This window comes from Myotis daubentonii, chromosome 18 (assembly GCF_963259705.1).
Source record: "Myotis daubentonii chromosome 18, mMyoDau2.1, whole genome shotgun sequence".
NCBI classification, from domain to species: domain Eukaryota; kingdom Metazoa; phylum Chordata; class Mammalia; order Chiroptera; family Vespertilionidae; genus Myotis; species Myotis daubentonii.
The window spans coordinates 17,771,298-17,797,781 of NC_081857.1; the positions used below are offsets into that span (position 1 = coordinate 17,771,298).

At 38.1% G+C, this 26,484-nt stretch overlaps 1 protein-coding gene across 3 annotated transcripts in view; it reads right to left on the bottom strand.

Moving 5' to 3' along the window:
• The window catches only part of HMCN1 (hemicentin 1), a 378,235-nt gene that overhangs the window by 127,582 nt on the left and 224,169 nt on the right, over positions 1–26,484 (bottom strand). For all 3 annotated transcript variants that reach the window (XR_009449952.1, XM_059675580.1, XM_059675579.1), the window contains exons 30-40: positions 23,412–23,566; positions 19,877–20,155; positions 19,128–19,409; positions 18,089–18,197; positions 16,932–17,101; positions 15,207–15,361; positions 11,800–11,923; positions 6,086–6,187; positions 4,966–5,142; positions 4,020–4,171; positions 2,774–2,897 (exon numbers count right to left, since the gene is read on the bottom strand). Coding sequence is in view for 2 of the 3 variants with exons in the window: in XM_059675580.1 (XP_059531563.1) it covers positions 2,774–2,897; positions 4,020–4,171; positions 4,966–5,142; positions 6,086–6,187; positions 11,800–11,923; positions 15,207–15,361; positions 16,932–17,101; positions 18,089–18,197; positions 19,128–19,409; positions 19,877–20,155; positions 23,412–23,566 (1,829 nt within the window). In the remaining variant the exon portion in view is untranslated. The remainder of the gene's footprint in view (positions 1–2,773; positions 2,898–4,019; positions 4,172–4,965; positions 5,143–6,085; positions 6,188–11,799; positions 11,924–15,206; positions 15,362–16,931; positions 17,102–18,088; positions 18,198–19,127; positions 19,410–19,876; positions 20,156–23,411; positions 23,567–26,484) is intronic.

Sequence of the window (26,484 nt, forward strand, 5' to 3'; positions counted from 1 at the left end):
CCCACACATGCCTCTGACCGGGGCCGGGGATCAATGGAGAACAATGGAGACACGTGCTCTTGACCAGGAATCAAACCCATGACCCTTTTTGGTCCACAGGACAATGCTCTAATCGCTGAGCGAACCGGCCAGGGCAACAAAAGAGAATGAATTCTTTTTTGTTTGTTTGTTTTAAAGAGCATGAATTCTGGATGGCTCTGTGTAGGTGTAAAAGTCAGAAATAATTCAAGAAAACAGAATGCTAATTTATTTTCAAATATTTTTCTTTCAGTTACTTTTCTTTACAGCTAAGTGAGTTAAATCAAGTTCAAAAGGATACCAGATTTTTTAAATTGAGAGGAAAAATGAAAAAGTAGAGTATTTGTTTCTTAAGGAACATAAAGCAAATCTAATTACAGCCAAGGATATATATTACTGAAACACATCTATTTGTCCTGTCTTTCATTTTCAGCTTTTTGTTTAGTCTGAGAAGAGAAAAGCTTCTACCCTCAGATTCTCAGCTTTCTTAGATGTTATCCCTAATTTGCTTTGTGGTTTTGTTGCTTAGGAAGGGGTGTGTTATGTCTGTTTCTCATCCTATGCATTATACTAGTTAAATCTAATTACCAAAATTAGAACTGCCATAGGGTTATATTTGTTGAGGTGCTGGGGAATGTGTGATCTCTAACAAAGTTCTCTGAGCTTAAGTTTAAAGAAAAGATACTACAGAAATCCAGTTCATTTAAAAACTCAATTCTCTTGTCAGAATATGGTAGGACATACTGTGAATTTATACCAGGAGAAAAAATGTTAATGACCAACTCTTGTACCTGTAGGGAAAGGTACTTTATTCACCGTCTACTCCTCCTACCAGCCCCACACTCTACAAAGTATATCTGAAAGGAATTTATCTTTGGGGATACACATTCTTTAGGCTCTAATTAGACACAAGATTGCCAATATTACTGTTACAAAGATAGGAATATAATGTACGGAAATAATACTAATAGTAGAACACAGTTTGGAAACTAATTTCAGACTGACAAACCCATTTTAATTTTTACAGTAGTTTGCCATGCATATATATTTCAAATGCTAAACACATATATGCATTCTCAAATATATGCTCATTTTAGCTGGAAATTTGAATCTTACAACACAGGAAAGATCCGGGTTTTCAGATTCAAAGGATGGTGTGGAAGCATCTTAGCCAATGACAAAGAATAGTGATGCACATCTTTGGAAGTCCTGGAGAACATCAACTCCCGATCACCTCCCAGGTCCACTTTGACACTAAGCATTGTAGAAATGGAAGGAGCCAACCCCAATTTTCATTGCTCACTAACACCCAGTAAATACTAATGTCACCCCTCTGCCTGCGTGCTGATGACCGAAGGAGCTATTGTGCCACGTGCTTTGACTGACTGATTCTCTAAGGATATTTGAGGTTGGCACATTCCAGTTCTCCATAAAGCACAAAAGAGGCCCTTGAAGGGAAGGAGTTGGAGTCTGTGGGGATGAGTATTTCAGGCCCATCTGCTCCCTCAGACAGAGAGCACCAGCAAAGCTGGAGGTTTCACATAGACACATGTCCACTGCCGAAGAAACAGGAGAGATGCATAGAGAGCCCTTTGGTAGTCCACTGATGCAAACGGGGAGTTCTCAGCTTAATGAGGTATGCATGGTATCCATATTGCAACAAGTGGCCTTTTTATTAAAAAATTATAACTTATTTGAAAAATAAGTAATATATTTGAACAGGAGTGAATTATTGGGAAGTGAGGTGGGATGTAGAAGAGAAGGCCTGCATGAAATAGATATTCTTTGAGGAGCCACAGAAGAAACAAATTCATTTTTCCATGAACCAAGAAATATAAAAAGGCCCCGAAAAAAAAGCCTGACAAAGTTCTAAATGCAAAGGTATACTAAAATGTGGAATGAGCAGGGTAATCTATGAATGGAGGCCAATGGGGCCCCAACTTTGTTCTGGGGGCTGTTAGCTTCAGACTTTCCCTTTTGTACCCTACAGCCAATGAACAGATAGGGGAAAAAACACACCCAAAACTTAAATTTTGTCTAAGTTTATGATTAGTTTAACTTTTGCATCTCAAGTAGCCTTTAATTCACAGGCAGAATATTGACTACCAAGTGCTGACTGCAAGTATATGCTGATTGTAAATATAATTAAAAGGTAGTAAAGCCAAGGCTTTGAGTAGAATGGATCAAAGGAGCTTCTTTTTTTTAAAAAATATATTTTATTGATTTTTTTACAGAGAGGAAGGGAGAGAGATAGTCAGAAACATCGATGAGAGAGAAACATCGATCAGCTGCCTCCTGCACACCCCCCACCGGGGATGTGCCTGCAACCCAGGCACATGCCCCCGACCGGAATCGAACCTGGGACCCCTCAGTCCGCAGGCCGACGCTCTATCCACTGAGCCAAACCGGTTTCGGCAAAAGGAGCTTCTTGAACAAATGATTGCTTTAGTGAGGAGACTGTATCTTTCCAATTACAAAGCTGCTCTCCGTAGTCATGCTCCTCGCGCTGTCTTCCATAAAACCCACACCTTACATGATTAATGTACGCACTTTAATTTCTCAGACCTTTAAAAAGGGATAGTTAGTTAAAGATAAATATAAGGAAGAAAGGGAGCATTTGATTTGAATTAATCCTATAATATCATTTCTATTGCCCATAGTTCTTTATTGTCAAAAACTTCCCTTTCCTTTCCTCAATGATCTTAGGATTAAACACAGCCATATCAGAGCAGAAATCATTGTTGAAATGTCTCACCATATACTCGGAGGTCTATGTCCCTTTGCTTCTCCCCAGCAGCATTCACGGCCACGCAGGTGTATCTCCCCGTATCACTGATTTGGGCACTGGTCAAAGCCAGGATGCGCCCCCCAGACAGAACCTATCAGAGATGAGAAAGCTAAATAACCAACATGCCCCCTGAGAAGAGTAGGTGCAAACAGACTTTTTCTCTTATTTTCTGAGATTAATCAATAGACATTTGTCTCTAGAAAGATTTCCAGTTGGCTGTTTTAAAGTGTGTGAGCATCACTTAATCCATCTTCTCTGTGGAGGAAGACTGGAAGGCCAGGACCCAATGTGGTAATAACCACTGAAAACAAGTCTGTCTCTATAGGACCAAGTGAAGGTCCAATTTCACCCACACTTACTACAGAGGAAGAGAAAGCCACCAGGGGAGAAGGAGGGACAGAGGTGGGAAAAGAGGAGCTAACCTCCTCCTAATTTTAATTTGGGAGAACAAGTGAGAAGTTAAAATTAACAGCAAAGTAGCAGCCAAATAAATTAATTTGTCACATCCATGGCTCTTTTATCCCATTGATCTAGTTGCACCTCCAATATAATGACCTTAACTCTACATCTCGTAAGATCCCAAATTCTGCAAGCACTGGAATTTTAAGAAAAGCTAAAGAAGCAGAATGGTGAGAGAACTACGTTTTCTGATAAACAAAATAATATTAAAGTACACTTTAAATGAGATATATGTGTTTTGGTATTTTTAATTTTGAATTCGTGTAAAACAAGTTTTTTTTTTTTCCAGACTCTAATTTCATTTCTTATAATGTGGCCTTTATGATGTCTTACGTTTTTATTTGATAATTTTGTAGAAGTAAATATACTCTATCTGGTTTTCTGAGTCATTATTACTTCCATCCATTTAAGTATAAATTCCACAAGGCAATTCCTGTTTATTGGTGTTGGTGAACATTTCTTTGTGGAAGGTAGCTCATGTGGAGGTGGAAGGGAATGGAGGTTGTGGGTAGAAAGTATCTAAAAGAAAGCACTGCATATGCTGTAACGGAACTCTTAAGTATACTGAGCTTTTAAGAAATTGTTTAGAAATCCCAATTGTGTGTCCATAGTAGTTATGAATGTATATGTGTGCGGTTTTGGATAACCTTTGTGAATCCTTGTTCTCCAAATCTCTTTAACAGCTTTATCTGCTTGTACTTCCTGTATTGAACAGTTAGGTAGTAGATTTCACCAAAGGAATGACAGCAAGTACCTGTATCCCATTAGCGAAACCAGAGACAGGGCTCCCATCTTTCAACCAGGTCAGACTTGGGGCAGGGATGCCTCTGGCTTCACATTCTAACCTCACCAGGTTATTAACCACCACTGCCACCACGTTACTGCTGCCAGAAATGGATGGGGGCACTGAAAAGAAATAAGCAAATAAATAAGCTATGTTCACATCACAGAAAATTTCACCTCAAAGTAATGAAAATTATATGTAATGTCCACAGTAGTGTTTTCACATGGTGGGTTTTGGTATGTATATATGTGTGTGTGTGGGGGGGGGGGGTAGGGGGCAGAGAGTTCTTTCACTTTTCTTATTTGGGATTCTAATCACATTTATCCTGTGAGGTAAGTAGGGCAATGATCAGTCTCGCCAACTTACAGATGATGAAAATGAGGTTTTGTTACTTTGTGTAGGAAATCTAGCTTTTGATACCAGAGTGGATTTTTATTTCTTGATTTCAGGCTCTTGTGTGTGCGTGCATGGGTGCATGGGTGCATGCGTGTGTGTGTGTGTGTGTGTGTGTGTGTGTGTGTGTGTTGATGTCCCTCCACTGTATCCACTCTAGTGTGTTAACTACCAACTCCTCTTCAAAGTATTAGAGATAATAAGTTGGAAACATTTTTTTAACAATAAGCTTCTCATAGACAGTACTGTATTTACAATCAGGGCTATTGTCATTGCCGATAAGAGGGTTGGTAACTATTTCAACAATTCATCTAAAGCAAACTTAAGTTCGATACAGCATGTGAAAATAAAGCATTTTAATAGGAATCAGGAAATAAAAACGTTTATCAGTTTCAGAACACTGTACTCTTCTATAAAGGGGATCCTAACACTGTCAAATATTTACACTAGGATTTTATAGAAGGACTTCGTCATTTCGAAGGTTTCTTTACCCCAGGGTGCATGCAGGAGAAGCAGCACTCACCATGGACTTGAAGACTGTAATATAATTCTGTGGCTCCAGCAGAGTTGATGGCCACACATTTATATATGCCAGCATCCACGATCTGGGCGCTTTCAATCTCAATGATCTGCCCTCTGTTCAAGAAAGCCACACTGGTGGAACCTGTGAGCGGCCGGTTATCTTTGTACCAGGTAATAACTGCAAGGGCAAGAGGGGAGAGGCCCATCTGTTTAATTTGTTTCTTTGAAAAGCTCGATACCTGCACTAAATTAGAGCTTAACTAAAACAGTAACAACTGCTTTATTCTTGTGCTCATCATTTCAGTTTAATCTGTTTAAATTTTGCTTTAGAGAGATTTTTATGAGGAAGTAACCATAAGAAGAACATGAGTAGCCAAGCCAGCATAAGAGTCCTGGCAGTGAATTTATAAAAAAATTTTTTTTTGTCTCTAATGCATCAATATTGTTTGGGAGCAAATTTTTAACTGGTTCTATTTCTTTTTGTTGTACATATTCCTCTCTTCACATCTAATCAAAACCAAACATATAGCCACTATTAGCCTCAAAATATGTATTGACTCCTAGGAATAACTTACTAGTGATGAGAATAAAAACAATAATAGTCTCCTCAAATGACTGATGTGTAAAGATAACCAATATGGCCCTAGCTGGTTTGGCTCAATGGATAGAGTGTCAGCCTGTGGAGTGAAGGGTCCCAGGTTCGATTTTGGTCAAGGCACATGCCCGGGTTGCGGGCTTGATCCCAGTGTGGGGCATGCAGGAGGCAGCCAATCAATTATTCTCTCTCATCATTGATGTTTCTCTCTGTCTCTCCCTCTCCCTTCCTCTCTGAAATCAATAAAAATATATATTTTTAAAAAAGATAACCAATATGGACTAGATAAAAATATATTTTTCAAAATAAATGTATATGAAATATCAGCATGTGTTTTGTGGACACAGGAAGGACAATAAGACAATTAATTATTCATTTAAAGTAATGAAAATTTGAAAATACTACCCTGAAATGTATCTATAACCTTTCTTTATTAGTAATTACTATATTATGCTCATAAACAGATTTAACTATTCCCAGAAATCTTAAAGTGTTAATAAGTCATAGAGCCCACAAGTAAACATACCAGGCAAGGGATTCCCTGCAGCCTTACACTCCAGCTGTATAGGGTTGTTCACCACCACGCTCTCATTCAGCATCTTCCCTGCGTCCTCCAGGCTGGGTGGTTCTGCAAGAAGCCCAGACACGTAACTCACTCATATAAATTGGTGAGGACGTGGAGAGAAGAGAGCCCCTGTGCACTGCTGCTGTGATGTAAATCGATATAGCAACTATGAAAAACAGTACGGAGGTTCCTCAAAAAATTAAAATTACTACCATATGTTCCAGCAATCACACTTCTGGGTATATATAAGAAGGAAATAAAATCAGTATCTCAGGTTAGGAATAAAAGACCAGTGACCAGTACTTAATGATAAATAAAATAAAACCAGTCTCCCAAAGAGATATCTGCACCCATGTTCATTTCAGCATTATTCACAAAAGCCAAGATACAGAAATACCCTAAGTGTCCATCAACAGGTGAATGGATAAAAGATGTCACCCACACACACACAGAAGAATATTATTCAGCTATGAGAAAGAAGGAAACCCCGCCACTTGAAACAACATGGATGAACCTATAGGACGTGATGGTAAGTGAAATAAGCCAGACCGAGAAAGACAAATACTATATGATGTCACTTATATGTGGAAAAGTTAAACTCATGGAAACAGAGAGTAGAATGGTGTTTACCAGGAGCTGGGGGATGGGGGAAATGGGGAAATGCTGGTCAAAAGGTACAAGCCTTCATTTATAAGATGAATAAACTCTGCGGTTCTAAAGTATAGCATGGCAATAATACTGGGAGAGAGGAGATCTTAAGCGTTATCAACACACACATAACTACATAAGGTGAAGGATGTGTTAAATAATCTGACTGTAGTCATCCTTCTACAAAGTATACATATATAAAATCATCACACTTTAAATATGTACAATTTTATTTGTCAATTATGCCTCAATAAAGCTGGAGGAAAATGAACAAAAGAGAGAGTGTGGTACAGACATAAGTAAAGACATTTAAGCAATAAAATAGATTTGAGATCACAGAAATAAACACATATCTAAAGTCAAATAATTTCCAAAAAGAGGGCCAAGCCCATTCAATGGAAAAAAATAGTCTTCTCAACAAATGTAATTTCAATTATTCCCTTCTAGCATTTAAAGAGATAGTCTTGCAATTTGAATTTAAGTGAACACTTTTCTAGACAGACGTATTAGTAAGGTAACAGTATGTTATGCTAAAGATGAGAAAATGTCTGCATACTCCAAGCAGGAGGTCGAATTCCATGCAACTTGTTGGTTTTTCCCCACTATTTTCCTTCCTCCAAAGCCACATCATGCCAAAACCACAGTACCTTCTTCTGGACACATCATAGGCTAGATTCTGCCTATTACTTCAACCACTCAAAGGCATGAATTGACTTTTTCAAATCTTGGTTAAATTTGAATTATTACATAACTGATGTAAAAGTAATATGGGTGAGTTAATCCTCCCCAACCACCAGGATTATGACAGAGTAATAAATTCACCTATACCAAGAAAATAGTATAGTAGAGTCCTGAACTGAAGTTACCCATGAAGAAAGAAAAGAAAATGTTCCTCCTACAATATTCCCAAGTCTCCTTTAGGCCACAAGTGAGCTAGTAAGTAAAACACAGAAATGATAGAGAAACCTTTTTTAAGTGGGTGTTAGGAGATGTTAGCCAAGCAAATACTTTAAAATAATAAAATTAAATCAAGGGGAGCTCCATTAATGTTTTCAGCAGACAACTCATACAGACCCCAGATGGTTTCCGGCCAACGGTAAAGGACTTTAGATATATTTGTTAAAATGCTGGTACAGGGAGAAGGGCCAGGCGCCAAATATATGTTTGGCTCAAACGGGGTTAAGGTACTTTTTACAGATGATGACTAGGAACCAAACACCAGCCTAAGCTTTTCACACATAGTCTTTCATTTAATCCTCACAATAACCTCCCTGATTATGGCATTATCATTTTCCTCCCCACTTTACAGGTGAGGAAACTGAACTTTCAAACAGTTAACATCTAAACTCAGTGTTCTACAGCTATCACTTGGAAATATATGAACCCAATTCAAAGCCCAGGCTTTTATCCACCACATAATACTTCTGAGTGCTTCATCGTGGCTGATTTTTCCCCCGGAAACAATTAAGTGCAGACGAAATAAATGCTTGAGCCATATTATTGTTTGTGTGTGGAAACATCTGTCTCACTTGGCAAATACCTGAGGTTTAGATGTGATTTCTTATCTTGGTCTAGAGAATTAGGACTTCCAGAATTATGAAACCTTGATAATCAAGAGGACCACCTACTGAGAGTCTCTGCCTCTTGTGATGCATAGAACTCCCCTGGAAAACCCAGGGAATCATAAGAACGCTCCTCTTCTCATGATCATGACTTGGTCTTCAGTCCAGGAGACCATGGACCCTTACTTCACCTTTTAGAAAGACTTTTTTCCCATGCTTGAGAATAACGGCATCATCTATGATCTATATATATAAAAGCCTAAGTTGACTCGCACATGTGTGATACATAGAAAGCTCTCCTTGGTGCCAATCACATGCGTGTGTTTCCATCTGTCATTGTTGATCATGAATTTGGTTGACACTTCTATTATAGAGAAAGGGCAAATGGCAATATTAAAATATTTCTTCTAATTAACTTCTTTTCAATGTGTATGGATTCGTGCACTGGGCCACTAGTCTTTTTTATAAGAAAGAAAAATATTAACAGCTGGAAGGCTGAGTTTGTTAGGACTGAACACTTTTGGATGACAATTGTCATAGATGCTCATTTGCTGAATGTATTACCCCAACAATAAAGATTGGGATAAAAACAAATCTTAACTAAAAGGCAACTATAGAATTGATTGAATAAATTAATGAGTGAACTAAATTAAAGGATATCTGCTTTCTTATAGATTTTTCAGTGTCCCTTTTAATATACAATAACAGAATTAGATATATTACTTTGGAAGCATTCAGAGAGCAAGAGTATAACAGAATCAATTCCTCTCTTGGTTTTCATATTATAAGCTTCTATTACTGATTTCTAAGATTGATTAACTTTATTATGAAACTGAGTTATCATCTCTACAGTAATTGAAGAAAGCCATTAATACATCTAGTATTTCAATGTGTGGTGTCTTTAAACCCCTCTTCTCCACCCTATTCTTATGTGGTTTCCCACATCAGATTAACTTGTCATTTTAACCTCTGAGATCTTTTGGAAATCTGTCATCTACTAATCCCTTAGAAATTTCTACACTTTTTTTTTAACATCTCCAATTCTTGCTGAAGTTAATAACACAAGTAACAAAGAAGACAGATAAAATTTGGAGTCATTTGTATTCAAGGCACCATTGCAGTCATGCGTGTCAAGATGATATTCCAGCTTTCTCTCCAGATTCCTGTCACATTCACATAGCCAACTATTCCTCCAGGTTGGTCATAATAAGTATTACATTTAAAGTTCACTTTATTATTAATTCAGGCTGATGAACTGTTATCCAGACAAGTCAAGATGGTATGAGATGAAACATTTTCAGCTAGTATAGTATCTTGCTTTTATTCATATAAAGTAGATTGTTTTAATAAATCCTTAAAATAAATCCTGACTCACCTTCTGGTTCTTTCTTCTCACATTGACCCAGATGTCTTCGAGCTTGGTCCCTTACTCTCTGATTATTTTCCATGTAACTGTGTGTACCCCAACTGCATCTCCTGCTAACATACACGGTGTTACCACAATCAGACCCTCGGTTTATAGACTTGTGTATTGATTCTGCTTTTCCTCTTCTATTGTTGCTCCGGATTGGATGGGATGCTTGGTTTCTTTCCTGCACTCTGGTTTTCAGTAATTCTTGACTACACTGGCCAGACTCTAGGTGAGTCTTTAGAGTTTGGGCCAATGTTTCTCCAAGTAATGGCACACAGACCACTTGTATCAGAGACACTGTTTCAGAAGACCTGGGACTGGGCCCAGGAAGTTGTATTTTTAACATGCAGCATGTACGATTTTTATGAACATTAAAGTTTGGGTTTCCCAAACAATAAAGTTTAGTTCTTCCTGGTTCTGGAGACATACACTCTGTTCTTCATGATGGAATCATCATTTAAGTACTTTAAGTCACTCTAGAGGACAAAAACATCCTTCTTTTTGATAACCTGAGAGAGTAGAGGTGGGAGATATTTTATATCGAACGCCTCTAATCCTCAAAAGCACTCCACAAGTCAGATATTCAGAGAAAATAAATTTGTTTGCTCCAGGTAACCTAGATCACAGTTAGCACAGAATTTAAACCAATGTCAGCTGGACCCCAGTGCACGAGATGATTGCAACATAACAAGCTATCCCACTTCCCTGTGTCCTCTTAGCCAATGGAGACCAGATAAGGACTGAAACGTTGGAAAGGAGAAGACAAACAGTTTATACCAGGAGGAAAAAAAGAGCCGCTGGGTAGGAACATGGGGAAAGCAGAGCAAGCCCACCCCAGCATACTCTTGGATGGAAGCGCAGATCTGAGTAAGTGCTGGAGACAGCTGCCAAAGAACCCTGGGGACAGATATTAGGCTTTAGGAGGAACAAGGTAAATTCAAGGCCATTTAAGGGAGAGTAGGGTTAGCCTGTCACCAAAGCCTTAAGCATGGTAAGCTAATTCCAAGATGGTTACAATCATCCTCTTAAGGAACATGGTTTGTGTGTATGACATCCATAACTTAGGTGTTCATATTTAGGGAACTGGGGAGAGAATAAATTGGTTTATTGGGGACATTTAGGGAACTGATCATTTGAATCTTTTAACCAGCCAATTTAAAGAAAACATGTAAAGAAATAGATTAGAAGAATTCAATGTTCTAAATTTTTTTATTAACTTATTGTTTATTCTTCCATTTGTTAAATATTTACTGACCACCTACTATGTACCTGGAATTAAGGTAGGTGCTAAGGCATTCTTTTAGGTTAAATGGTTTAGTAAATGTGGAGTGAATATATGAATTAATTAATTAATTAATTAATTAATTAATGATTTAACAGCAATTAGAATTAGAGAAAATGAATACTGCATAGGTGGAGATCTTGAATAACTCTCTACAAATATCCTTGACTGACTCAGTAAAGTCCAAGTCTGTATTTCTTGGCCCTTTCTGATGACTCTCCAGGGACTGAAGTCTTATATTCAAGGTCAGTCTTTCAAGTTTACTGTGAAGCTGTAATATTCATGAGGTGGTCCTTGGTCACCATGAGAGAAGATCCTGTGTCAAGGTTAGCTTCGGCTCACAAAATCCCTCTTACAGGCAAGAAGATCACAGACAGCCCTATGGAACAACCTTGCAACTTTTCAACAAAAGTTTTCTGCAGAAAGTTGTCAACAGAGTTCGAATACTTTCCAATATAGGGTAGTGTATTTATTTATTTATTTACTAGTGGCCCAGTGCACGAAATTCGTGCACGGGGCAGGAGGGGGTATTCTAGTGTATTTATTTATGAGCTCTGGCATATCCCATTTGTCAACCTGAAAACTAAAGATCTTAAGACGAGCAATTATAATTACAATAATGTAAATAAAACAAAAACCTAAGTTTTTTTATACAGACTAAAATAAACACTTATTCTTTTTAACAGTGTAATTCAATAAAAATGAGCCCACAGTGTTTTAAAATAAAAAGGCAAAGAAATATACTTTTGTCAGGACGTGGGGATGGCATTACCATGCACGTGCAGTTGAATGTGCTGCTGGGCTTCCCCGGCTGCATTGGTGGCCACACATGTGTATCTGCCAGCATCTTCCATCAGGGTTTTGGCAATTTGTAGAACTCGACCAGAAGACTGTATCTAATTGGGAGCAGAAAGCATAGCAGCATTTGGTACTTAATCTTGGACTTGAAAACCTTTGTAGAGATAGACAAACTCATTTAACTTTATGATATCTAATTATATTTTTATGCCAGTATCTTCATTTTCTCTTAGAAGATTAGAGCCAGATCACTTCATCCTGCACGAGAAAATAGACTCGTTTTATTAAAGAGCTTTTCTTATTGGTTGGAAAATGCAAAATAACCTAAGGCTAGCCTGCTGGTAGAGTCATAAAACTCCACTGAATAAAAGACTTTAGCATTATGAGTTATGTGATTAAAATTTAAGCTATTTGAGAAAACACAGTCACATTTATATCACACTTCATAAAAAGTTTTAAAACAACAATCTTTTTTTATTATTATTAAATGGTCGTGGGTGCCAGAAAAAAAGTAAAAAATTATAAAGTGTAATTAACGAAAATCCAGATAAATATTTTCCTGTTTTTCCTTACATCCCTCATAAACTTATTGCAACTGTCCTTCATCATGTTGGAACTGGTGATTCGGTGGTTATTTTTTGAAACTCTACTCAGAGGCTACCGGTAACTTCCAATGACAGATACCCAGCAGCCTATGCAGTGAGCTCATCCTCTCTTCTCATCATCTATAGCATTGGGCATTGTTGACTGACCTTTTCCTTGAATCACTCTACTTTCTGGGTTTTTAAGACACAGTACTTTCCCTTAGTTCTCATTCTCTGACTTCCTTAGATGACTTTACAGAATCTGTCCCAGAAAGAGGAAACTTAATTTTCTGATAGTTTTCAGCCAAACCCTTGGCTTCAGTGAAGAATCCTGTGCAGACTCCTAAATTTACAGTGTTGGCCTCAACTTCTCTCCTGAGCTCAGCACTTGTGGTTCCAACTATCTGCTGGACAGGTTAGCACACAAAATTTAACATGTCCCGAACAAAGCTTATAATTATTTCCTGTATCTCTAAACCTACTTCCCATTGCACGCTTCCAACCTTGTTGAATGGCACCCACTCTTCTCCCAGTCGTCTAGGTTTTGGAGCCCACTATGGCTCTCCTATTAACTATACCACTCGATGTTTCTCAGATCCCTTATTTTCCATTCTCACAGCCACTGTGGGATTATAATAGCTTAATTTATATTCCAGTGTCTCCAACCTCCCAAACTCTTAATCTATCTTGCATGCCGTTGCCAGAATAATTTGTCCACAATGTAAATTTGATCCTTTTACCAGTCCTCCCTCAAAGCTTGTTCATGGCTCACTACTTTGCCCAGAATGAAATCCCAGCTCAACATAGCCCTCTAGGCTTACCAGATTCTGACCCCAAATGATATTCTCTCCATACACTCCCATGTAAACTCCCACTATTCTCCAGCCATACGTGCTAAATATGTTAAGCAGCACATTCATATGTTTATATTCCCTTCTGGACTTTTGTACATAGCCTTTAAATGCCATGATTTCTTAGGACTCTGAACTCAGTCAGTTCTTTCTCATATTTCTTACCCTTTATTCTTCCCTTGGATCAAATCAACTGTGACCATGGTTTCAAATATCATCTAAGTGTCGGCATCTCCAGCCAGAGCTCGCCTTTGAGCTCCAGGAACACATATTCAATGGTCTACTTGACATTTTCACTAGTTTGTTTCAAAGTCAACTCAACCCGCAAAATCTAAAACTCAAATCAGAGGTCTCTCTCCATCCCTGTCCCCCCGCCACCCCCCCCCCCCCGCCCCGCACACTCGTCCTCCTCCAGAGTCTCCTATGTCACTGAGTGTCATGACAATCTATGCATTTGTGTAGGTTAGAGTCCTCAGTTTCCCTTGACACTTCTCTCTCCCTCACCTTTCATAAGCAATCTATCACTGAGCCCTAATAATATAAACAATAAATAACTCTCAAATCTAACCACCTATCCTCATTTCTATGGCCAGTATGTGAGTCCAAATTTCTATCTTCTCTCTCTCCCACACAAATAAATCCTAACTGATTTCCGCATATCTACTCTTGATCCTTCAATTCATTCTCCAGGAGGAGCCTGGGTAATTACTTAAAATGCAACCCTGATCATGTCTCTCCTCTCTTAAAGCCCTTCAAAGATCTCCTATTGCTCTGCAGTGAAAATGAAATCTTTAATATTCCTTAAATACTTTCTACCTACTCACTTTGGTCTCCCCTAATACCACTCATTCTTGCTCTCTGTTCCTATTCCACTGGCTGCTTTCAGGTCTTAAGAGCTGTCATCCTCTCCTTTACTTTAAATTGCTTGCCTATGTACACCTTCTCTGAATTAACCTACTAGTTCTCTTCCACTAATTCACCCATTTAACTCCTATGTATTCTTCAGATCTCTGCTCACAGGCTTTCTCCATAAATCACTCACATGCTTAAAGGCTTTTCTCATTATCTGTTGTCATACTTCTCTATATTTTCTCTTAAAATTACTCTTTACACTTGTGCAATTATACTTTTGTATGATTATGTAATAAATGTCTATTTCCAGTAAACAGTTGTTTACTTGCACTATGTTTGAAGGCTACATACTAAATCTTTCACTAGCCAAAGTCTAAGATTCCTTCCGTTGGATTGGGAATAGGAACAATAAATGATCAGATATCCACCTATTGTACTGAGAAAAGAACTCAGCACATTCCTCCCTATTGAAAACTTATTACAAGCCAAGTTCATACACACATTAATCAAATAACTTGAACCTAGTAGCGGTATGTATTAATCTGGATTTCAAATGCATCATTTAAATTATCTAGATTTGGAATCTATGTATCTATCTATCATCTATCTATATACTTAACAAACATGTACGGAGATACAGTTATATACAAGCTATATAATCTCTGCCTTCTTGAAGCTTATAACACTGGTTAAAATATATTTTTCAGTTAGGTCTATATAGATATGTCTTTACCTTAATCTTAGTTTATGGTGAACATATTGGGGATACGCAGTATTGATGAACACTATTCATTCATAAAACACCAATTTTTCAATAGTTAAGATAGTCATCAATCAAAATAATAAAAGCACCAACTAATAAATTAAAAATGGATATGACTGTTCAAGTTATTAGTTTTTAATTAATTCCATTCTTCATATGAAAATATTAAGTGAAATGCTCTTAAAAATGCTAAGGAAAACACATATTGTTTCAATAAATTTTCGGCAAAATCTGTACAACAGGAAAATCTACAATTGGGAAAGAAGTATGTGCTACTCATGGGAGATCTGTGTAGCTTTCTCATTTGGGGGTCACTAATATTTCTACTTACTTTGAAGTTTCCTTGGGCAGTGCTCACAGGCTGGCCATCTTTTAACCATGTAAGGGATGGATTGGGAATGCCATTGGCTATGCACTGTAAGGTGATAGGCTTGTATTTCACTACCGCTCTCTCAGAAAGGCCTGAGGATTTGATTGTTGGAGGAACTAGATTCAAGAGAGGAAGAAAGTAGAACAGAAGGGAGGGAGGGATAAAGAGAGAAGAAGGGAGGGATGGAGGGAGGAAGGAAGGAAACCAAAAACCATAATCAGTGGGGTCAGACACTTAAAAATCTGTATGCAGAATGAAACCAGAAACTGTAAAAATGTAAACAAAACATGAAATATTTTTACCCCATGCACTTGATTTATACTTTAGCGAGTACTTATTTCTTCATTATAAAACCCTACTTCTCAAAAGAATGAGTACAATATATTTGCAGCAACAGCAATCCACATGTATGTTTAACTCACACCTTTTCCCTCTTTATTATGACCCTCCCCTTCTCCACAGCTCCTTCATTAAACCAGCACCCATACTTATAGTGGGTGACCCTGCCCCCGGCAAGGATGACTGAAGCCAGGATGGCCACTTGCTTTAAGCTGGCCCTGCCAGCTTCCCTCACTCAGGAATTGGAACTGAGACTGTGAAACAGGATCGCTATATTCCATCACGGGACTGAAAAGGCAGGGAAAAAGCGTCTGCATGGAGAGGGGAAAATGAACTTGACATTCATAGAAACCTCTGCGATGACTTCCAAATGGCTCCCCGGCCTCTCGTTCCAGTCCCTCCTTCCCAGGCTCTGCTGGCAAGTGAGACACATAATAACCTGCCAGAAAGTTGCTTCTGTCGCTGCAGTAATGGTTTGCACACTCACGTGCCAGTTTTGTGAATGCACTTAGATGCCCCGGATCCTGCATAACACCCTCAGCCTCCATTTCTGGAAATGACTCTATTCACACTCCCTCCTGTTTTGGCGAAACCCTTCAAGGCTGACATAACCCTCTGATGGGGAATTTTCTGCCTCCCTCTTTTATCTTACTTAGGATCATTCCACAGACCTGGCATTCTATGCAGAATATCCTAACATTTCAGTTCTCTATGCATTCACATGGTATCTCTTGGGCAAGTGTGTTTAATAAAGTGACTTAAAAATCTACCATTATTTAATTCAAATTCCCCTTTTTTTCATCCTCACCCAGGGATATGTTTTCATTAATTTTAGAGAAAGAGGAAGGTGGGGGGGAGGGAGAGAGACACAGACAATCAATGTGACAGAGAAACATCGATTAGTTGCCTCCCGTGTGAGTCCCAACCTGGGATCAAATCTGCAACCTTTTGGGGGTATACAGGATGGCTCTCCAACCAACTGAGAACCCCAGCCAGGTCAAATTCACTTTTTATTTTATTTTATTGATTTTTAGAGAGAGAGGAAGGGAGAAGGAGGGAAAACATCAACACGAGAGCAAAACACTGATGGGCTGCCTCCTGCACACCCCCTACTGGGGGTCGAGCCTGCAACCTGGGCGTGTGCCCTGACCAGGAATTGAACCAGCAACCTTTCAGAGCATGGAAAACGTCCAACCAACTGAGCCACACTGGCCAGGGCGCAAATTCACATTCTTTACATTATTCTCCACACCTCAAGAGTTATCCAGAGCTACAATGTGAACTAGCTAATGAAATAATGCAAAGATTAATTTTAAATGAAATGCTCTTGTCCCTTCTTCAGCCTACCATGAACAGTCACTTCAAATTCCTTCCTGTTGTCTCCAGCAGTGTTGGTTGCCACGCACCGATAAAGGCCTGTATCTGACACTTGGGCCTGGGCAATGACCAGTTTGCGTCCATTCAGTAAAATCTTGAATCCATCCCTTTCATCAATTAGCTGGCCATCCTTCACCCACCTATAGAAACATGGCGAAAATAAGTATGGATATGTATTTAAATGATTAAGTCCCTGGAATATATATATATATATATATATATATATATATATATATATTCATATATATATTCATATATGCATATATATGTGTGTATATGTATATATATCTTAAAGAAACTATATTTATTTATATATTTTATACATATACATATATAAATTTTCAATTATGCATCTGCCTAATTTCCTATTTTCTTACTTTATAAAATAAACTGTACATGGGGAAAGGAAAAAAAGAAACCCAGGCTAACACAGAGGTTAGCATATTGTTGGATCCCAATAACCATGTCTTGAGTTCTTCATTCATCTGTTAATGTTAGGTTATAAAGCGAGGTAAATGCCCCTAAATTTTATTCACTTGAAATGTTTAAATAATATTAACTAGTGAAATGAACACAATCCTAAAACATCTGTAAAATAAAACCCTGAAATGATATAGCATTCCATATAGTTTTATAATCATAGGTGAACATATTTTATTCCCTTAGTTGACTGTTCCTTAATTTCATTTCCTATAGCACTTTGGAAATGAGAGATAAATATTCAAGAAATGCTTTGTGAATGAAGGAATGAGAAAATAGAATCAGTAAACATATATGCATGTTAACTATTTCCCTAATATGTCTGGTACATTTCTTTCTACTTAGTTGTTCATTAAACATTTCAGGGTCCCAGGAAGAGTTACCAGACTGCTTAATAGTCTGTTTCTATAAACTGGAGATGTAATTTCTAAGAGCATAAAAGGAATGCCTCTAATTGAGCAGATTTAAAGACCCTGTGAGTATCAATTAAAAGTCGCCTTGTATATAGTATGTCTATTAAAAGAGGAATATAAAGAACGTAATTTTATACAACCACTTTTTAGCTACGCAGGACCTCTTTCAAGATAGCTCTGAAACACTCAAATAAAAAAGTGGGAGGTATTTAATAGACATACCAAAACCCTTACATGATAGTTGGTGGGGGAGAGCCTGTCACTTGACAGTCTAGCTCCAATAAGTTATTAACCATCACTATGAAGTAAGATGTTTCATCTCCTCCTTCTACAGCCGGCGGCACTAGAAAACAGCAGAGATGTAACATGCAGTGAAATGTATACAAGAAAGAAAATACAGCATCACTTTAAGCAACACTAAGTTGGTAAGTATCGCAGTAACTGGTACACAAAGGGGATTTGAAATGTTAAATACATTTTACAATACACACTTGCCTGGGTCGGTGAATGTACTTTTGACACATTGCGGATTTTTCGCAATTCATCTAGCACTATGGTGTTACTGATAGCATCTGAATATAAAGTTGACTCATATTTTATGTTGCTAATTTTCATAATAATAAAAGCCTTTGATTTAAAAGAAGTAAGACTCAGGGTTGCAAGATGACTTCCGAGACCCATAGACTAAGCTTCCTGCTCTCCATCCCGGTGCTCGGCACGGAAGACCATGCTCTCCCTGCCTGCAGGCAGATGTGGTCCCAGATGTAAAATGCACCTATGCACTTACAAACGCAAAGGATTCTACCAAAACCAGTGGAAGCTTTATGTGGCTTTGGATATTGGGACGCTAGTGACAAATCCAACACTCAGTAATGTGCAGTCCAGAGTTGAACAGAAAATTAAATTATTTTATTACTGCAGATTATTTTATTCTCGACCCCTGCCCCCCCCAAAAAAAAAACCCCACACCAAAACCAACTTTAATACATTTCTATTGATTTCAGAGAGGAAGGGAGAAGGAGAAAAAGATGGAAACATCAATGATGAGAGAGAACCATGGATCAGCTGAGGTTACACGCCCCCTCCTAGGAATCGAGCCCACAACCAGAGCGAGCATGTGTCCTGACTGGGAATTGAACTGTGACCTCCTGGTTCATAGGTCGATGCTCAACCTCTGAGCCACACTGGCAGGGCAAAAAAAAAAAAAAGCTTTAATAAACTAGTCAGGTTTGGCTATGAATCTGAGACTCCAGATAGTGACATCCTTAGGTACCTAAGACATCAACGTCGTATCTGATCTCCTTTTCTCCTGCCACACTGGTCGCCACACACACATACTGCCCCCGATGGACTTCCAGGGCACTCGTGATTTCTAGCGTCTTCCCACCAGCTTCTATGCGGACATTGTCACTGGCTTTCACGGGGACACCGTCTTTTAACCAGGTGAGAACTGGCGGAGGGCTGCCGGCAGCTTTGCACTCCAATGTCAGTGAATGGGTAACAACCACTTGCTTATTGAGAGGTACAGCCGAGTCACCTTCAATCATTGGAGGAACTGTGAGAAAAAAGTAATATTTCAAGCAATTCTTTGAGTCCCAATGAAATAGGACTCCTACCATTCGTCCCCGGCTGAGGCTGTTGAGGAAAGAATTTCTTGGTTCAGCCGATCTACAGCTATTCTAAATATTTGTGGGATATTACCATGTCTGGCTTCTGAAGGGCAAACAGAAGAGAATGCTTTTAGTCCTGATAATGCCTCTACCTTCTGCATAAAAGTCAAATGGTCTGGAAGCCCTACGTGCCACGGCCAAATGGTTGGCCAAATGAATGGACCAGTCCCTGCTAACGGTAACTTTTAAAAACATTTTTGCCAAATCATGGGACAAACTCTTCTAACTCCTACCCATGCATATTGAAAATGATCAAATCCACCAGGACCTTATTAGTGAAGGAATTGGAACTTGGCACATTAGAAGGCAGAGGTGGAAACAGAGATGATTAAAGCACATACATGTTCCTTACCATAAACGTCCACGTGGAACGATTTTTCAGCAGTTCCAGCAACATTGCTGACATGACACATGTACGTTGCTGAATCAGAGACCTGGGCTCGAGGGATATGAAGAAACTGCCCCTTATCAATATAAAGTGCTTGCGAACTGGAGATGATCGGCTGGCCGTCCTTATACCACGTGACAGCTGGCATCGGAAGTCCGCGTGTTTCACACTCCAGCTTAATTACGCTGTTGATCAATGCTGATATTTCTGTGGTGACATTCCCTCCTTTAATACTGGGTGGAACTACAAAGGATTTCAGAGCAGAAACAAGTTTTCGAGGCTTTAGCAGCTGCATAACATCTTAAATGCGACAGGTGTTTAAATGATGCACTCAAAGCAAATACACATTAAAGACAACGAGGAAGCCTGTGATTTAGCTGCTGATAATGACTTGCCTGTTTTGTCCATTTTTATCACCCTCCTTCTGGGTTTCGGATAAAGCAGAACATCACAGCTTTCGTTTCAGGGGTTCATTTAAGTCCAGTAGACATTACAGTCTAAGAACGTTACATTTACCAAAGCAAAACAAAACGAAACGCCACTTAAAGTAGAGAGAAATAGGTTTCAAACCGGGCCAAGGGAGCAAAATCGTCAGGGGTGGTACAACTGCAGGCCCTGCCCCCAAGAAATACTAAAGGTCTAAGTGCTTTCAGAACCAGCTACTGGTGATCACTGTGGCGTCTTTAACTGTTGCTTCTTACTTTTTCTTGGACCTGCCAAGACTTCATTCGCTGGACTTTACTCATCTAATTGGCTACATGTGTCTCTTCCATAACTCAGCAACCGCATGCCTGGCTTCTCACACCACATGAGGATTCTGCTGTCGGGAAAACAACTCAAGTGGCTCGAAACTGCTGCATATTCTGAACGTGGTCATTCCAGGACTGCGCTATAATTGCAACGATTTAAGAGAAACCAAACGGCATGTGCCTGCGCTTAGTGCCTTCACATTATTTTATTTTATTTTTTAAAAATATATTTTATTGATTTTTTACAGAGAGGAAGGGAGAGAGATAGAGAGTTAGAAACATCAATGAGAGAGAAACATCGATCAGCCGCCTCCTGCACATCTCCCACTGGGGATGTGCCTGCAACCCAGGTACGTGCCCTTGACTGGAATCGAACCCGGGACCTTTCAGTCCGCGGGCTGACACCCTAGCCACTGAGCCAAACCGGTTTCGGCCACATTATTTTATTTTAGAATAGGATGTTTTGTGGAATGTTTTTCTTATGCTTAGACTAGGGTTATGGGTCTTTGGGAGAAAGATGACAGAGGTAAAGCACTTTCTCAATCAAGGGTACCTGCTGTCAGCACACTTATCCTCGATGATGCTATTTTGACAGCCTGGTCAAGACAGTTTTTCGCTAGGTTTCTTGGAGTGTAGAGTTGCTCCTTTTCCCCCTTGTCTTTGGAAAGGAATCATTCTCCCCAGCTCATACCTATGCAGTAAAGTTACGTTCTACGTCCTTGAGAGGGGAATACCTATATAATTTATTTGGAATCTTCTATATGGGAGATTTGTCACTCCTCTTCAATTTATCCAATCGTATTTATATCAACACAGACTCCCCAAAACTTAATGTATATTTTGGGTTATAATCTAATATATATTATTTGTTTTGTTGTTTGAATTGTTCCAGTTTCGTCCATTGGAAGCTATTCCAGTTGGCTCCTATGTCCCTTTGACATACCCATGTTATTTTATAACTTTGGTACTTTTGAACTTTCTGGTCCCACTACATGCCCCAGGCTGCTTGCATATTCCTGCCCCTGTCCTGGAATTAATCATTTCTCCAAGAAGCCTTGGTTCCTTTTGGTGGAGATGATATTAGAAAACAAGACCTGGCTGCTGAGCAGAGTGCCTCAATGTTTTCTGATAACCATTCTTAGAACTAGTTCACAGTGACAGACATTCACATACACAAATTTTTCTCACACATAATTTATGGCGAGACCTACTATTCTTGGATTTGACAAATTGACAGGTGTTAATGACATCACTTAGGTTTTTTTTTTTTGTTTATTTGAGGACTCAATGTTAACTCTGAAGAAAGTGATGAATATTCTGTATAAAAATTACAAACAAAAATGTTTTCAAAGAAGTTGAAAAAACATAAATCCATTATAATCTGACGGGGAAATCTGCTAAGATGTGTTAAAACTGATGGTAAAAGAAAACAAAACAAAACAAAAATTAAAAAAACGCTGATGGTGGTAAAAATATGGGTGAGGCTGAAAAAGACTAAGACAAATTTACAAAGCTTATTAAAATATAAGGCGTCAAAAGTCTATCTTTATTGCTTATATTATTTATTACCAAACACTTTGTGCAAAATATTAATATGTTATTGAACATATTAGTGTTCAAGGTATATTTTTTGGCTCTTCTGAATTTAAACGTCAGCAGTTTCATTTTCTTTCAGAAGTAGAAGGTGTATAAAATCACTTTTCCTACAATACAGTAGTTTAATTTCTTAATGGTGGTAAAGTTACATTATAATTTTTTGAACTTAAAACTTAGACTCAATTTTTTTCTGAATGAGAAGAATTGTCTTCAAATATGAGTACTGAATACTGGAAGATTTTGGAAATTAGTTTGGCTATTAGCTTGATAATTTTTTAAATGAATTCAACCCAAAATTAGCAGACAAAAACAGCATTTAAGTGCAAAATTTATACTGTGTTAGTCATTCTGTTGTTTGAATCACAAGTATGGTCAGCTGCTTAATACATTTCCCATGCACTCGATTCTGCTGCAAATTTGCAGTGGATATATTTTCTGAGCTCAAATTTTAGTTTCAGCAATGTTTGTCAGGCCTTGATGCAAATGGAAATGATGAAGACTTTCTAAATCAGCTGGGTAGCCTAATTAGATGATACGTCAATGAATCCAAAAACACGGGTTCAAACAACTGCCTATCCTCCATAAATGTTTTACAAAGGAATAGCATTTATACTTAAAAAGACTGTATTTGTGAAATTGAGAAAAATAACTCAAAGAACATTTCCAGTTGACAGTAGAACAGTAGAACATCCATCTATTGCTTAAATTTGCCAAATAAATGCCACTTCCAGTTTCAATTTAATTTACGTATACTTTTTCTGAGACCCGTCCTTCCGTTTGTGGAAGGTTGTTAAAGATACAGGTTATAAACACACTGCACATTAAAATGCACTGTGCCTTTTTAATATGTCCCTTTAAGGATGTAAACAATTGGTCTATGTATATACCAATCAATTAGGAAATCCGTGATCTCTTAAGTGAGATCATATAAAAACCACTAAACCGCTTGAAAAAAGTCCATCCTTATTGATAAAATGCATTAAAACTGGATGCAACATTCTAGCCTAAAACACATAGAGACAGACTGTTTATTCTAAAGTAGCATTCTAAATTATTCAGTCTGAAAAAAAGAACAGTTAATATTAGAGTGAACCCTGCTTTTCAACTCATACTGAGAACTGATACCAATAAAAAGCATAGAAAGTCACACTTACTATGGACTGTCAGTTTTGTATCCTTGGCTTGCTTGCCAGCCGCATTGGACACAGCGCACTGGTAGCGCCCCTTGTCACTTCTTTGCACGTTCTTTAAATGTAAAACTTGTCCTCTGTCTAGAAGTTCAATGTGAGGATCACCCAAAAATAAAGGCCTAGAAAAAATAAAATTTTATTCCATGAGTCTATTTTAATTTTCCTATATTTCCTCTCTTCTTAACCACAACAAAAATCATTGTCATATGAGGTTAAAAATCAAAGTTGAACTTTTTAGTATAAATCTAGAAAAAAATGATGCGCTTGGTACTCCTACTGAGAAGAATGGAATTATTAAACTACTCCACTAATGCAAGTGAGATAATTATCACTTTAAGATGAAGAGTTTCTTCATTTTGAACTTAAAGTGTTGAATAATATTAATAGCAAACTGGCAGTATCATTATCTGCTTCAGTCATTCATCCCTTCCTCTTTCTCTTCTTCTGGTTGTTTGGCTTTTGTTTTTTATGGTATTTTTTGTTTTTTGGTTTTGGTTTTGGTTTGCACAGCCAATATTTCTACCATCATTTAGAAAAGAAAAACCAAGAGTATAGGAGCTTTCAGGCCAAGCAATATTATTTTTGAACCAATTATCACTATATCAATATCTGGAAAAGTATTCACAATAGAAAAAAATGGTTATTACTTACTGAAGACAATGACCAGGCCAACTTTTCTAAAAAGTAGATATTATAGTAAATATGAATGGTTTTTTAATCATAAATACTGAAAGATATTTATGACAAAAGCAGCTCATATATAGTTGTCTAGGAAGTCTTTTTCTGCTACCGAGCCATTTACTGACTATTAAATGCTCACTTTATACAACTGGCAACAGCTTTACTTAATACTCAAACATTATGGTTATTAAAGTCTATGATATCCCAAGAGTCATCTCTTTAAAATCCATTGATCTTCTTTTTAGGAATACTCACAGCTAGTTTTTAAAAAGTTGCAGTGACTTAACCACATGATACCTAATTAGAAGCACTGCTCTATTAATAAGCCACTAGTCAGACTATAAGATTAAATGGAAACACATTTCATTTCTTTGCTAGCATCCTTTACTACTTCTTACATGACATTTTTATAAAGTTCTCAAAAGCTAAGAGAACAAAGTACCTTAGTTTAATGCATTTTAGCTGTTTAAGGAAGTGAATACTTGATACAGTTATTCAAATTTAAGTAACTTTAAAACTTTTACTAATTGTTAATTATGCAAGTAACATAATAATTTAAAGAAGTAAAAAATGTAAGCATTACAATAAGGAAAGGGCTTCTTGGTTTATCACCCCTAATGTGAGTCTTCTCTCTAGACCTCTCACCATTATCAGTTTGGTTTGTATTCTCCCACGTTTTCCTAAATATTTTCACCCATAAATGTATTTCCAAGGGAATCTAATGTTTTTGTGCATAAATAGCATTGTGTTCTTGTTCTACTTTTCACTCAACAATAGCTATGGAGATAATTTTGGTACATAGAGTTTGATCTTACTCTTTTTAACTGCTGCACAGTGCTTCCTAATATGACCGTGTTGTGAGTTATCTACTCATTTTCCTAAGGTGGTGCTTTAGGTAGTTTTCGCTTTTCTGCCATCACAGCTTTGCAGGGAATATCATCTAGATATTATCATCGAAGGAGAAACTCCACATGCAAAGGCCGTCCTTTGGACACCAGGACTGCTTCCTGCTCTAAATGCTGAAGGTGTAATTGCTCCATGACAGCATAGGAGCATAGGAGCATTCAAATCTTTTCTTTTTTAAAAATATATTTTTATTGATTTCAGAGAGAGGAAGGGAGAGCGAGAGATAGAAACACCAATGATGAGAGAGAATCACTGATCGGCTGCCTCCTGCATGCCCCTCAACGCGGATGGAGCCCACAACCTGGGCATGTGCCCTGACCAGGAATTGAACTGTGACCTCCTGGTTCATAGTTCGACGCTCCACCACCGAGCCACACCCATCAGGCTAGAGCATTCAAATCTTAATAGTACCAGCGTCTTAACCACACGATACATAATTATAAGCATTGCTATATTAATAAACCAGTAGTACCTTTCATAGTACCAGTTCACATTCTCCCCAACAGAATACTATATCCAAATTTCCCATTCTCTAGCAAATACATGATATTTTTCAAATTTTACTTTTTTATTTTTGCCTGATTTGTGAACAATAAAATCGTATGATTTTTGTGTACATTCTCCAAATTATTGAGGGTGAGCATCTTCTAATACATTTATTGCCTACTTAATATATTTTTAATTGCCTGTTCAAACCCTCCATACATTTTTCTACGCTGTTGTTTGGCTTACTGATCTTTAAAAGTTTGCATACAGTCCTTTATTTACACTGCAAAGTTTCACTCTTGGCTGCTTAGTCTTAGACACCTGCTCTGAGGAACTACTTTAACACATGAATTGTGGCCATGCCATGAGAATGAACTCTCACAAACAATACAAATCATGCAGTTATATCAGTGTGGGCAAACCTCAGCAGACCTTGAAGTCTAAGAAACATCTGACTGCTCTTCGGTGGTTGTTCCTTTTTGCCTGCACAGAGAACTAGATTGAGTATTCCTATCTTGCTGTAGTAAACACATTTTTCTTTTCTTTTTCCTTCTTTTTTCTTTGTTAATCCTCATCCAAGTATATTTCCATTGCTTTTTAGATAGAGTGGAAGGGAGAGATAGAGGGAAGGAGGTAACGAGAAAAGGAGAAGAGAGAGAGAGAGAGAGAGAGAGAGAGAGAGAGAGAGAGAGAGAGAGAGAGAGAGGAGAGAAGAGAGATACATCAATTGATTGCCTCCTGCATACTCTGACCAGGGACAGGGATCAAACCTGCAACCCAGGTATGTGCCCTTGACCAGGAATTGAACCTGTGACCCCTGGGTGCTCAGATTGGCACTCTAGCCATTGAGGCACACTGGCCAGGGCAACACATTTTCTTTTTAAGTAATTCAAACAATTCCCATATCAAAGCAAAATCACTTCTGCATTTGGATGTTACATTTTTTATTTTTTTTAAATTCTTA